This window comes from Acromyrmex echinatior, chromosome 7, assembly GCF_024713525.1.
Source record: "Acromyrmex echinatior isolate Ae372 chromosome 7, ASM2471352v2, whole genome shotgun sequence".
Lineage (NCBI taxonomy): Eukaryota > Metazoa > Arthropoda > Insecta > Hymenoptera > Formicidae > Acromyrmex > Acromyrmex echinatior.
Genome location: NC_141858.1, coordinates 11,459,528 through 11,473,349, shown reverse-complemented (window position 1 = coordinate 11,473,349; position 13,822 = coordinate 11,459,528). Strand labels below are relative to the sequence as shown.

Here is a 13,822-nt window from a genome sequence, read left to right as displayed (position 1 = left end):
TTGTATAATCATTTGTATATCTAATCTAATTATAGTCAAGCATTCCCCTGTCGTTCGATTGTAACAGGGGAATACTCGACTGTAATTGGTTGATTCTTACATTCAGATCCGAATTAAACGGTGGAAATTAGGCTTAAAACTCTCTCTGTTTCATTTTAAAGCGAAAAAGAGATAGAGACAGAAAGAGTTTTAAGATTAAAGTATTAAAGTATAATTCATTTAAAATTAAAGTAAACGTTGGTGCAATCGGGCATAAGTAAATTTTCACGAGCTGCTCTAACTGGTCGTTTCAATGACAAAAAGGATCATATGATCAAAATGGAAGCTTGATATTCACCAATTTTTACTACGTGATCTTTTTTGTCGTTGAAACAGCCAGTTTGAGCAGCTCGTGAAAATTTACCTTAAATATAGTCTAATGCAGTGCAGGAATAGAAAGAACAAAAAAATAGACCATCAGATTTCTTCCAAAAAAAAGAACAGACCTAATACTGGCGTGCGCGTGCGCGCGCAAATTAAATCCCTCGCGATTCTGCGCGAACTTCACGACGTAACGAAAATCACGAGCGTCGATTGGCTCGCGCGCGTGTCACACTCGGGTATCTTCGGCCATGTTCGCGGGCGGATCGAGCACGTTCGTCTGATCTGGCTGGCAGGCGAGGGGGATAAGAGCCAGTGCACTTGAGAAAGCCCACCGTAGGCTGTCTCGACGTGTATGTTCTGAACGCTCCGCAACATGTTAATGAGTTTTCGTCTGCTCCCAACGAAAAATTCACGTGGCGTATTCAGTATACGAAAGAAAGACATTAGTTCAAGACATTTACCCTCTTGATCGAGTCTTTTACTTAGTACCAATTGTGCAATAAGCAAACTGAGGAACGATGCCAGGCAAAGGGGGCAGAAGAGGAAAGTACGGTAAGCGCACAATTTTGATATATCCGAAACGCATCGTTTCCTTCTCTTTTCTCTCGTTTCCTCATTATTTAAAGGAAAAAAGATAAAGGAGCCCTACGATCTGACGAAGAGCGCGCACGTGACGCGCGCTCGACATTATTAAATTATCGATTCGCGCCTCCGTCCGTCCATCCGTCCATCCGTGTCCCGAATGAATCACGTATCCGGAATGAAATCTGTATTTATTTCGTCGACTTACGTCACGACGCGAAGCCTCGACTCGATCAATCAATTCTTTTCCCTCCCTCAGGATTCGCCCACCGTCGCTAGCTTTTCCGTCTTTCCATCGGGCCCTTTTTGGCGCGCGAAAACGCGAGTTTCCCGGGATTCATGGCGGACAGCGATATGATTCCCATGTGACTCTCATGCTGATGACACATGGAACCCGCGACACGCGGTCCATCGTGACGCCTCGCGTCTCGCCGTATTACAGATAACACGCTGTATGGACGGAGTACACCTCCTAAACAATCTGTAAGGCGTGTCCGTAAAGTACGCGAGACATTCACGCTCGCAATTAAAAAACACGTCTCCCCTCTTCTCCCCCCCCCCCCTGTAAGAGGTTATAGGAATTAAATATCAGAGCTGCGAGGTGCGCGGCGAGCAACGCCAATCATGCGTTGAATATGTATTTATATTTCTTTTATGATAACGATGATAATTAGCGAAGGCGAATACTGGGACACTCGGCTGTGTCAGGCGAATGTATCGTACATGACTCGTGCGATATGTATATGTAGGGCATGTATATAAATCTCTCGTCTTTGTGCTTCACTTCCAAATGAATACTTTGTTCTCTTTTTTTTTCAACCGTTTTATTTTTATTTGCGCGTAAAACTCGAATTGATATTTTTCCGCATGACGGATGGCTGCGTCCAATAGAAAAAGTAGCTTTAATCCTCGCTGGATTTAAATGTATATGTCGGTCGTGTTAAAAAACCTTATGACAGTTGCCGAACTGCTTTTTCTGCTGAACGCAAACATGTGCGCGAGTAAAGCCCATGTCACACATTACACAGAGAATTGAAGATTAGAATTTGATCTGGCAATTAATTTTAATTTCAATCCGTTTTGTTCCGAATTCTGATCTTCATTCCTCGCGATCTCTTCGATCTTTAAAGCTTAAGTTCGTATCGCACGCGTTGCAGATTGAGAATTGCGATCTGAAAACTAGAATTAGAATTCAGGAAGATTAGAATTCAGCTAATCAGAACGAAACGGATTGAAATTGAAACTATTTGGCTGATCAAATTTTGATCTTCAATTCGCAATCCGCAATCTCCAATGCGCGAGACACGGGCTTAAGAATTTGCGCAATCAGTAGCAATCCATGGCAATCGGCGATTTACTCACTTCGTTTAAACTTATTGATGTTTTACAGTCTTCTTTTTTGTAGATATTTATCCGTTTATCGATCGGACAAATATTATCGCGCATAATGAGATATTTCCTTCGCCTTCCACTCTTCCCCTCCTCTCGAGTCCCTCAAGGACTCGGCTCAAATTGCGGATTTTTATTGTTCCCGTATTGCGCATTTGTTGGGATGAGTCGCAGCTTTTCGATATTTTCTCTTCGCTGCTCCGCCGACGAATTGGCGATAACTATAATCTTCTTCTAGTTGATAAAACTTAAATGCAGCTGAAAAATTGAATGATTCGAGAATTGCGGACGGACTTGTCGCAATTAAAAATAATTTTTAATTCTTGTACGATTTTAATTATTTTGGCGGCGCGTTCGTATATTTTCTTTACTTTTTCGCGAATATAAAATTGTGAAATTATTTTTTTGAAAATATACTTAATACGCGCGCGCGCGCGCATGTGTGTGTGTGTGTGTGTGTGTGTGTGTGTGTGTGTTGTATATTTTCAAAAAATAAAATTTCCACTATGTATATAATTTATTTATAAAATGTAATATAAATTATGCATTACATACAGAAAAATTATTTACTTATATTGAAAAAAAATCTTAATTCCAAAAAAATAATTTTTTTTAATATGAGCGCAAAGAAATATTTTTTTGAAATTAAAATTTTTTTTTCAATATATGTAAATATAAAATCTCTGGTTAAATACATTGTATTGTTATTATTAGCTAAAAATATTTCGTATTTTTTAATAAACAATTAAATAATATTTATTATATAAAATATTAAACGTATATATTAAACAATTATTAAATAGTTGTTATATATAGTATATTAAACGATTATTACACAGTGCTCTAACTTATCGCAATCGTGAACCTTAATTTTTCACGTTTTAATTATCAATTCTGAAACACGTGCCGAAACCCGTTAATGAGACAGGTACAGCTGTGTAGATTTCACATTATGTAACACGACATTCACTTTCAAGAGCTCTTATTATTTTCCTCAACTCGGAAAATTACTTTGCCTGTCAGGCTTTTATAGTTTCTGACTGCCATAAGATTTCAAGCTGCAACCTTTGGCGTAATTAGCGTTTATTATCAACGGAGATAAGCTGTTATCAAATCACTTCTAATCAATTTCTGAGAAATTTCCTCGCTCTTCTGGATGAGCCGGGAATATTAAAATCTACTAAAATCATTATTAAAACTGATAGAAACTTTACACATATTAACAAATACATGTGAAGTTTCTAACTTCATATGGCACCTTATTGACAATTTTTTACTATATTTTTTACTATATGAATCAATATTAAAAAGTGTCTTGTCATATATGAATCATTTTGCATTTTTAACTTTTGTTAATTATATTCACGTCTCACGCATTCATAAATAGATAAAATATAAAATATAAAATTATGTATAAATGTATCTACACAGCTACACAAACATATATATATATATATATACACACATACAAAAGGTTGCATTTATAGTTCTGCAGGGATAGACGAGTGAACCATATGTTTTGTATTCTGCTGACAGGTGGAAAAAGAGCTGAGTTTACATCTGATGAGGATTCAATCAACAATGATGCGTGCAGCGAGACCAGCGGCCAATCCGACAATCGTAGTGTGCTGGAGGACGCGAATGACAACGAGGTGGACGAGCTCGCGCAGCAGGAAGCGTTCGAGGAGAAGGTGAAGGAGGCGATCGATGGTTTGACGCAGAAGAGCGCGAAGGGTCGAATTATCTGTTTTAATGGTATAGAGAAAATTTTCGCCATCAAGTATATACCTGATTTCGTGGAGGATAGAAAGATGACTATCACGGATGCTGTGGAGCGTGGCTTGAAGAAGGGACGCGGCGATGAGCAATCGACAGCTGCCAGATTGAGCACCCTGTTGTGCGTCCAGTTGGGCGCCTTCAAGAGTGCCGAGATGGTTTGCAGAGATCTAAAATCGATTCTCACCTTCATCGCTAACGACAATACAGCTTCTGTCCATGCTCGCGCCGAGGTAACGTGAATTATACCGTGTCATAATGGCTGGCATTTGAAATCAATCTTATATTGAAAACTGTCCTAAATGACGTCTATAAATCTAGGTCCACAATCTTACTTTAAGAGACCGTGAGCCGTAAAGTCTTACATTTAATTGTATCAATTTCTTATGGCTTACGGTTTAAGACTTGCGCCTTAAAATCTCATTGTAGATGCCGCTTTAAGTGCAGTTTTAAGATGTCATAAACCAATCAGCATTTTATATCATATTGGCATTTTAAGATATTATTTAAGACGGTCTTAAAAATAAGAACGAATGAATATCGACCAATATTTCAAAAGAGGGTACAAATAATGTCACTTTTTTGTTAATCCAATTCTAAATTAGTTTTTAAATGATTAAGGCATATATGACATTTATTTAAATGTACTAATCTTTTTTTTAATGTATCATTATTATAATTTTTTAATCCATGAAGAAAAATATATAAGAAAAAGTAGAAATAAAAAGATCCAAACAGTCGTGAAAAAAAGTTGTATTCTTTTATACGATTTATTAATGATCAAACTTTTTATATTAATAAAATGATTTCAGTGTTGCTGGGCGTTAGCCATGAATCAATTCTTGTCGGGCAACGATACGACTGACACCATGGAAATCGCACAATTATTGTCGTCTATCTTTTCGGGCTCTTATTTGAAGGGAAACGGCGCGATCGCAAACATATCTCCGGACGTGGCAGCGTTACACGTGGCAGCTATCTCATCGTGGACCCTGCTTCTAACAGTTATGACCTCCGCGGATATCTACAATTTACTCGCGAGCGGCAAGACGAACAGTTACATGCCGTAAGTCATTAATTGTCAATACGCAGGAACGTGCGATGATGAGTACGTGAAAATTTTTTTTTTCCAGTTCACTCAATCGATTACGCGAATTGTTGGAATCACCACATCTCGACGTACGTCTATCAGCCGGCGAGGCGCTAGCGATAATATTCGAACTCGGTCGTGATTTCTCCTGCGACTACGAGCAAAATTGGGCGCTTGATCTAATCGAAATTCTCAAGGAACTCGCCACAGATTCCAACAAGTACCGTGCTAAGAAAGATCGCAAGCAGCAACGCGCTAATTTTAGAGATATTCTGCGTTATATCGAGGTAGGTAGTTTATTGTGCAACTATTTATTCGAAGGAATATCTGTGTTTTAAAAACGAGACTTGGCGATCGCATGCCAAGATACGACGAGGCGTTACACATTCCGTTTTACTTTTAGGAAGATATCGTTCCGGAGATGCATGTGAGATTTGGTCAGGAAATTCTGTATTTAGGGGGATGGTGTGCGAGAACCCAGTACAACGCTTGCTGCCGGCTATTAGGCACCGGTATCAATTTTCATCTTGCTGAAAATCAACTCTTGCGCGAGATCTTTCACCTCGGCAACAAAGTTCTACCTCCGCCAGTCACAATCAAAACGAGTAAATTAGAGCGAGTTAGTATTGATAGATGCACTTGTTTGTTTTAAACAACATGTTTTTAACAAGACTAAGTATCTTATCTTTTTTGTCGACTTGTAGACATTGATGAACGCGGCCGCGTTCAAGGCACGCACCATTCAGCGCAACAAGAATCGCGATAAACGATCTGCAGCTATGGCACCGTAATCTTACTTCTACTCTCCTATGCTGGTTGTCTCATTTTAGTGTAATACAAATATATTTGAATTTTTCCTTTAATTTATTGTAACTATTTAATAGCATAAATTACTGTTTTCTTAGTCGATTCTTAAATCGAAATTGTACAAATATTCTCCACATTACATACGCCCTTTCTCCTTGCATAAATTTTGTCAATGTTAATATGTGATTCATCTTGTCACTTTAATGGCTATATTTATTTAATGATATATATACTTAATGATTTAACAAATCCACGTGTATATACAAATCAAAATATATGTATATATACAATTGTAATGCTGGTAACAATGATTATATTATATATCATATAAATTATTTTATCACATGCATTAAGTGTTTTATCAACTCGAATATTGATGATCTTTTGAACTGTTATTGTTTCTCTCTTGGATATATTAATTGTATGTTAAATACATGTTGATTTTGGCAATGAAATTACCTGTTTTAATTGCTAGAGATTGAATTGTCTGATTTAAAAATGGTAATATGCAAATGCATGGAATTATTTCATATATAACAGTAATTGTATACAGTAAGTAAAATGTACGAAATATTACTAGCAATGTACATAATTAGTAAGTTATATGTAAGTTGTAATGACGTATTCAATTAAACTAAAATGTAGATTATATAAAAATAAACGTCAACGATAAAATTACCTGTTTTATTATTATACATCTTTCTCTATAGAACAATCCAATAGATACCGAACAGATCTCGTTATCTTTGACGATTTAAAAACGTCGATCACAGTCACTTCCATTAAAAAAAAAAACTACAGTCACGAAATCATAATTACATAACTTTAATTAAGTACATTTCATTCTATTTCGATATTTTCACGATAATAACTTTTTACAATCACAATTACAATACAATGGTACATAAAAATAATATTACACTTAATTACAGGACTTATTACTAATATTAAGCGTACAGTCATGGCAATCAATTTCTATAGTCTCCTTTCATTATATAAACAGGGTTGAGAACATTATCTCAAAAGTAATGCATTACCGTTATCGTTACTTTTTGTAAAAAATAATAACGAAACGAGAATATGGGAGTCAAGCGCGATATTCGGTGCACAGATTAAATAATTCTATAATAAGTCAAATTTAATTAATTCAAATCCATCCAAATATTAGGTGTTGGAATTAATTCGTAGCGTTTTTTAATGAAAGAATGTTATTTATTTCACATGAGCATTAAAAAATACATTAATGAAAGTACTTCCCATCACTTGTAAAACGCTACGAATTAATTCCAACACCTAATAAAAATCTTACAATATTTTGCTCTACGTACGTTTCGGCTCTAATATTTGAGCAAAAATGAAGATTAAAATCGAAAACTACATGTCGTGTTGAATGCTAGACGAAACGAGAGGTCAGTAGATTAAAGCAAAATTACGTTGTCTAACCAGTTGGAAGAGTAGATGGAAACACGTCCATCATATATTAAAATCAGATGTTATCAGTTTATAACGGTTAGTCAAAAAAAAGAATATAATTTAAAAAATAATAAGACTCGAGTAGCAGTAGTTCACATAACAAACTTTAAAAATGGATCCGGCCACAGAATAAAATTATACAAAAGAAATGCATACATAAATGGAACCGTGTCAAGTTTATAAAATTGTATATTACAAAAGATATAGATCCTTCTAATTCGAGTTTGAATTAAAACATTGACAATAAGATATACTAACGAATAAGTCACATGGTCATAGAAAGCATTGTTAATTAGAAAAGTACTTGGACTAACTCGTTATCGTTACCGTTACTTAAAAAGTAACGAAAATGATATTACAAGTAACGCGTCACTTCCCAACCCTGTATATAAATAAATACTGTTATGACGACGGACGTACAATAAATTACTATATATAATTATATATATAATTAATATAATTATATAAAAAGATTTTAGAAATTACAAAACACAGGTGAGTTCGCGCATGTTACAGTAAAAAATATCCTAATTATATACTTTTATTATTAATTATATATAATTATTCTCAAGGTTTTAATAAATAAAACTATATAATAATAAGAATAATTTTTAATAAATAAATTCATAATTCATTCATTTTTAATAAATAAAAATTAATGATTTTGTTAAGATATTGTCAATTCAGAATATATAAATTTACTAGTAAATGCATACAACTACCAATTTTTTTGTTTTTGCTGTAACATATACATATATTATAAATCGCTTCATAAGCGGCTTATATATGCATATTGATTATTTGTGCTTTAAATTCCTTCTCAGACAACATATGCCATCGATAGCCCAATATTCTGGACACTTCTCGCTCCGTGTTCTCGTAGCTATGGCTATTTACCTTAATCCATCGATAATACTCGGGTGATCTATCCAGAATTTTCGACCAAGCCCTGTCACATCTCTTCAGAACTACGTTTCGTCGAACATACAAACAGCGTAAGCATTTTGCGGTAGAGACAATCTCTAAAATCGTAGCAGTCGATATTTTATCTCGGATCATCTGTGAAAGAAGTATTTGTCACTATATTGTAAATCAATAGAAATTTGTAGACAAAAATGGAGTAATTCTTTTTTAACAATTAGTTATTGTTATATTAGAGACATTCAGGAGAAGCTAGATAATCGATGATTTATAACATTAATCTTGAATATAAAATTTTTTTATATCTAAATAAATCTCAAAAGTTAAGGACTTAATTTATTCGAGTTCTGAGTGATATTTAATATAGCTATTCGATTAACTATACCTAACCGCAGAAAGAAGAGAGAGATCTTTACATTTCAGAATTATTACAAATAAGAAGAGGAAGCTTAAGAGACTAAAACATTCAACAATTTAAATATTTAGCACGCGCAGCATTGGGATAAGTAAGCCTATAGAATAGTTAGGAGGAACTTACACTCACACAATAGCAAGAAAGACTTTCATAATGTGTAAAGGTACGAACGCATGCCAGCACATCGTAAAGTCGCGTTGTTAACATCATGTTTTAGAAAAGCTATCACAAGCTTTTTGATTCAAATACAAAATGCTACCAGTGTATGCAGATTCGGGCACATTCGGCAGAATTGCACTAACGCCTCGTCCAATCTCTTAGCGAAGCTCCTGTGTAGATAGTATCTCGTAACTCCCTTAAAAGCGTACACCCGTATCGTCGAGTCGAAAAACGCTCCGTGAGTGAGTACCATGGATGGCGAAAGCTGCAGAACATTATTAGCATGAAGTAAAAGTCCTGTACTTGTCTCTGATATAAAATCGCATATTATCATCTCTCACTAACCTGTGTATTTGGATTATCCAATACTATACTGTGACACGGTATAGCACTATGTTCCAGTAAATCTATAGGTAAAAGGATATCCGAGGCTTTATGACTCTCTATTTCAAAGTGAACTTTTAAATAAGGATTGCTCTTTTTCATCTTGATCCAAGATGATCTCTTTGGCTGAAATAAAAATCCGAATAAATATTTATCGATACAAAAGGATTAGTATAGATATTAGAGATTATAATTACCAATCTTATGGTAGTGTCCTTTGGACTGTATCGATTTTGCAGAATATGAAGGTGCCTCAGTTTTGTGTATCCTATTAATTCTATTATATCTTCATGCAAATTTTGGGGACTAATGACTAAGACCTAAAAGAATTTTTAATTAAATATCAGAAACTTATATATCAACTAATTTTATCAATCTATCTATTACACACTTGATGTACTCACGTTTAAGTTAATAAATACTCCTACATGTAATAATGGACAATTGTAACGCGTGGTGTTTATCAATATCAATTTCGACAATGTCTGAGTGCAATTTGTACAGATGTCGTCCATTAAGTGCAACGCTTCGTTGCTGTCGAGCATCAGATCTATCAGCTCCAAACATCTAAGATTCTGTAGGTTTCTCATCAGTCTCTTGAGAGCTTCCAATAGTTTTCCACCAGTGCCAAAGACTCTAATTCGATCGGGATCGTCCCTGTTTGCCATGTTACAGGGAAAGGTAAACTTTAACCTACGAATGTAGGTACCCACGCCAGCCACAGACGTGTTGTCCGATCCTTGTCGTTCGGCGTACCATGATATCATGTTCATGAATTCGTAAAGGTTGTAGAAATTCAACATGGGCTCGAATACGAGGGTGCGAAAGTTCCTTCCAACTTTGTTCAGGCAAGTGGATGTTCTTATGTGATCCAGGACGTACTGCCAGCCGCTGTAGTAGTTGAACTTCCCTCGCGTGAGGGTAGTGTCCTCCAAGGTAAACGTGGACCATACGTTCTGTAATTTGAAGGCACGATACCACGATCGGCAGACCAGAGACGCATAGTAACGCTCGCGAATGGTCAGGTACGAGAATATCTCCTCCAGCAGAATGTCAGGTGTCTGATCCCAGGAACTATACTTCTTGTACAACTTATCCTCCTCCGTGTCCTCCTCCTCCAGATCTATATACAAGGCTTGGCAGATAAGATTTGCTTTATTCCTTTAATCCAGAGTTAAACTTCAATCTACAGTGCTATGTGTTTTCTCTCCTTGTATCGACGTCCTATTTTTATATATGTCTACCTTGAATGCGAATTATTTTTAGACGATATTAACATCGATTCCAATTATAAATTAATCTTTCATGTTTTTCAACGATCCTTTGTCGTCTCGCTAAGGAAAAAAGACTGTTCGCCGGTATCCTCTACATAACGTTACACACATATCTGGGTGTTAGTTACATCAAGAAGAAATTATGCAGAATTATGCAGAGGAAAAAGTTGCGTGTTACACACGACGACATGAGAGTATGATTGTCTCTTTAATCGATATGAAAAACATTATGGGAGTAATTTGTAATAAAGATCTCGTATCCAAAGCGTAAAATTGTGTGGAAGATCAAGGGGCATCCGGCTTTTCCGGGTCGCAAGATCGCGAAACGGAATGCGCGGAATATCGATTGTTTTCATGGATTTTTCTCTCGAGAGCTGGAGAGGGGAGGGAGAAAGAGCCAGAGAGAGAGAGAGAGAGAGAAAGAGAGAGCATCACGCGCTCACCTTTGTCCTCTTCGTCGAATTTCCAGCAGCCCTTGCTCATTTTCGATTCGATTGCTGCTCATCGGTGTTACATTGAAATAACGTTTCTTCTCGACGGAGTATTTATACGCGATATTGCTAAAAATATACCGAAAAAACGGGAAGGGGCGTCCACTGCGATCGAGCGCGCATCGCCATGATGCGATGTTTAAATCGCCGTGTCTCAATGGATTTGCGGATCGTCGTTTCTCGCTCGCACATTGACAATTTTACGGAAACGTCGCCGCGTGAGTAGAGAGTGCCCGACTTGTTTCGGTAAAGTCATCCAAAGATCAACAGAAACACGATCGGTGGAAATTGATCATAAAACGGATTTTTTCTCGCGCCGCCATGGCGTCAGAGAGAGGAAGGGAGATGGAACGGGAAAGAAAGAGAGAGAAAGAGACAGAAGGAAACAGCAGGGAAATCGGAGCGCACATCCTAACCTATCCTAACCTATAATGATTTTGTTGAATGGTTCGTCACGCAATCCAACGCAATCGTAAAAAGTCAAACTAACCTGAATCTCTGTCCGCTGCTGCTAATCTGGACTTCGCGACGCGGTGAACTTGCCTCGGAATAATACAATGAACTTGATCGGCAAATTATGTCAATTGAGGCCAACGTTACGAGGTTACAGGTGCGTGACTTACGAAACATATGGAACACCGGGTATTTGATGGATTGTTATAAAAAAAGATAAAAGATTATTTTTTTAACGCTTGTGTAACTTTCTTTAAGTATTGATGTTATTTAAGAGAATTTTTTACGAATTCGATTACTTATACTACGCTAAATTAGTGCATACTGCAGGAAGCTGCTGTACATGAAATTAAGAAAATTAAATGTATAGGTATATAGATATTTTAAATAATTGACTACTTAATTGTCATGTTACTTAAGAAATATGAATGTATTATTGACAGAATATAAATATAGAATATTGTTTCAAAATTGATCAAATTATGCTATACCATTTAAATGTTTTATATAATTAACTTTTTATGTACTAATCTAGTATAATACTAATCTAGTGTAGTTATTGATTGATTATATGAATTTTTGATGATTATTATTAAGAGAATTTTAAAGTGATTATTAAAACTGATTTGCATCAATAATTTTTCACTTTTATTCTAATTTTACTGAAGCTATTGTTTATAAAATCTTAAAATCTCATCAAATATATTTGATATTTGCAGGAATTTATACCTTACACATGTTAAAAATGCATACGAAGGACCTGGTAAAACCACCGTAACATTCATCAGTAAGGAGATAGGCTCTCGAATCTATGTAAATCGTTGTGATCAGGTAATCTCAGTAATTTATCTATAATAATGATTTATTAATGCTTAGTATACATAATTGGATCATTTAGATCATCCTGTATATTTCTTTTTTTTTTGAAATATTAGGAACGTATATTAGAAGCTAAATGGTCTTTCCTTTCTTTTAAATACACAACTTCCTAATAAATGAGAATGGATTGAAATGAATTCAGATTTTCAGAAATATTAATTCACGAATATTAAAATGAATGCTTTTCAATCTTGAATGCATTTTTATTCATTTATTGCACGGAGCATATCTCTCAATCTGCCTTTCAATCTAAAAATAATTTTCTGTGCATTGTGAATATGTTCAATTTAAAATTTTGAATAGGAAATGCAGTTTTTCAATCCAATTGCATCCAATTGAATCCAATTGAATCCAAAAAAAGTATTCGCTATTTATATATAAAATATGGATAGAAAAAAATTTTAATTCATTTTAATCCACTCTCGTTTGCTGGGCAATAAACCATTATACTTTAAGTCTTAAATCGTAAGAAATTGACCATAGTCAGATGTGAGAAAAATAATCGATTATAATTAGTCAATTTCTTATAGTTTAAGACTTAAAGCTTAGATAAAGCTTGTAGAAAGTCCATAATCCAGAATGATCGTGTATAGTAAAGGAAAATCGTCATGTAAAAGATTCATCAATATTTTATATTGAGGCAAAGTACATTAACTCCAGATTATGATTTTTTATTTTTCAGATGGGATTCACGTTGAGTACCGGTACAAAAGTGTTGGGGCCAACAGTGCTTTTTCCCAGACATGCTATCTGCTGGAACATTCAATCTGGCAAGCACATAAACGAGGCGTCGCTTTCATTATTCACTGTCCTCGAGCCAAAGCCTGATCTCTTGATCATTGGATTGGATGATCAATATGATTTTGCTTATATGAAAAATCTTCGAGAATGTGTACACAAGCTTGGTATCAATACGGAAATAATTTCTGTATATAATGCATGTACGGTGTTCAACTTCGTCAATGAGGAGGGCAGATTCGTCGTTGCAGCATTGATACCGCAAAAAGCACCTAAACGACTATTGAAGCTACCAGAGAGTAAACCCGCGAAACAAATAACGGACTCTGGTAGTGCTGAAAACAGCAAAACGGACAATGCAAAAACAGAAAGTACAAGAAATAGATAGAACGTATAGAGGTACATATATGACAATTAGCGAGAAGACTGTATTATATTGTATAATAAAATAACTTCTGTAAATTATGTATAAGATTACATAACCATTTTGTTCTAAATTGCTCAAAATAAAACGTTAAATATTTTAAGAAAAAGAAAATAAAAGGTACAATTAAAAGTGTTAATATCATCAAAGAAAATCAATAAATTGCTTAAATTAAATAAAACTACACACTTTATAGGTATACTC

The 13,822-nt window shown here is 35.2% G+C and overlaps 3 protein-coding genes across 6 annotated transcripts; 2 read left to right on the top strand and 1 right to left on the bottom strand.

The window, feature by feature from the left end:
* The first annotated feature begins 643 nt into the window (after window positions 1-643).
* LOC105149950 (Interferon-related developmental regulator 1) lies at window positions 644-6,682 on the top strand. Its single transcript, XM_011062712.2, has 6 exons — window positions 644-915; window positions 3,871-4,343; window positions 4,923-5,176; window positions 5,244-5,487; window positions 5,604-5,819; window positions 5,905-6,682. Exons 1-6 carry the CDS (start codon window positions 882-884, stop codon window positions 5,989-5,991), a joined length of 1,308 nt encoding a protein of 435 aa, XP_011061014.2. The 5' UTR covers window positions 644-881; the 3' UTR covers window positions 5,992-6,682.
* Window positions 6,671-11,218, bottom strand: LOC105149948 (uncharacterized). 4 transcript variants are annotated; one of them, XM_011062709.2, is made up of 6 exons: window positions 11,077-11,218; window positions 9,764-10,494; window positions 9,557-9,679; window positions 9,321-9,485; window positions 9,076-9,240; window positions 6,671-8,539 (listed from the first exon to the last, which is right to left on the bottom strand). In XM_011062709.2, the coding sequence occupies exons 1-6, from the start codon at window positions 11,114-11,116 to the stop codon at window positions 8,261-8,263; spliced, it is 1,503 nt and encodes a 500-aa protein (XP_011061011.1). In that variant the 5' UTR covers window positions 11,117-11,218; the 3' UTR covers window positions 6,671-8,260. The 4 variants fall into 4 exon arrangements, 2 of the variants coding, with proteins under 2 accessions (XP_011061011.1, XP_011061012.1); XM_011062710.2 differs by having other exon boundaries at window positions 9,764-10,482; window positions 11,077-11,214; XR_015545716.1 differs by having other exon boundaries at window positions 8,397-8,539; window positions 8,946-9,240.
* Window positions 11,219-11,245: 27 nt separating this feature from the next.
* LOC105149949 (NADH dehydrogenase [ubiquinone] 1 alpha subcomplex assembly factor 3) lies at window positions 11,246-13,659 on the top strand. The gene is made up of 3 exons (XM_011062711.2): window positions 11,246-11,734; window positions 12,297-12,408; window positions 13,139-13,659. Exons 1-3 carry the CDS (start codon window positions 11,682-11,684, stop codon window positions 13,580-13,582), a joined length of 609 nt encoding a protein of 202 aa, XP_011061013.1. The 5' UTR covers window positions 11,246-11,681; the 3' UTR covers window positions 13,583-13,659.
* The last annotated feature ends 163 nt before the right edge of the window (window positions 13,660-13,822 follow it).

Excerpts from the sequence above, each read along its gene's own strand:
- LOC105149948 (XM_011062709.2), bottom strand. The coding sequence starts at position 11,116 with ATGAGCAAGGGCTGCTGGAAATTCGACGAAGAGGACAAAG. Across the intron at positions 10,495-11,076 it reads ATTCGACGAAGAGGACAAAG|CCTTGTATATAGATCTGGAG; the intron begins GTGAGCGCGTGA and ends TTATCTGCCAAG. Across the intron at positions 9,241-9,320 it reads TGGATAATCCAAATACACAG|CTTTCGCCATCCATGGTACT; the intron begins GTTAGTGAGAGA and ends AATGTTCTGCAG.
- LOC105149949 (XM_011062711.2), top strand. The coding sequence starts at position 11,682 with ATGAACTTGATCGGCAAATTATGTCAATTGAGGCCAACGTTACGAGGT. Across the intron at positions 11,735-12,296 it reads CCAACGTTACGAGGTTACAG|GAATTTATACCTTACACATG; the intron begins GTGCGTGACTTA and ends TGATATTTGCAG. Across the intron at positions 12,409-13,138 it reads ATGTAAATCGTTGTGATCAG|ATGGGATTCACGTTGAGTAC; the intron begins GTAATCTCAGTA and ends TTTATTTTTCAG.
- LOC105149950 (XM_011062712.2), top strand. The coding sequence starts at position 882 with ATGCCAGGCAAAGGGGGCAGAAGAGGAAAGTACG. Across the intron at positions 5,488-5,603 it reads ATATTCTGCGTTATATCGAG|GAAGATATCGTTCCGGAGAT; the intron begins GTAGGTAGTTTA and ends TTTTACTTTTAG. Across the intron at positions 5,820-5,904 it reads AAACGAGTAAATTAGAGCGA|ACATTGATGAACGCGGCCGC; the intron begins GTTAGTATTGAT and ends GTCGACTTGTAG.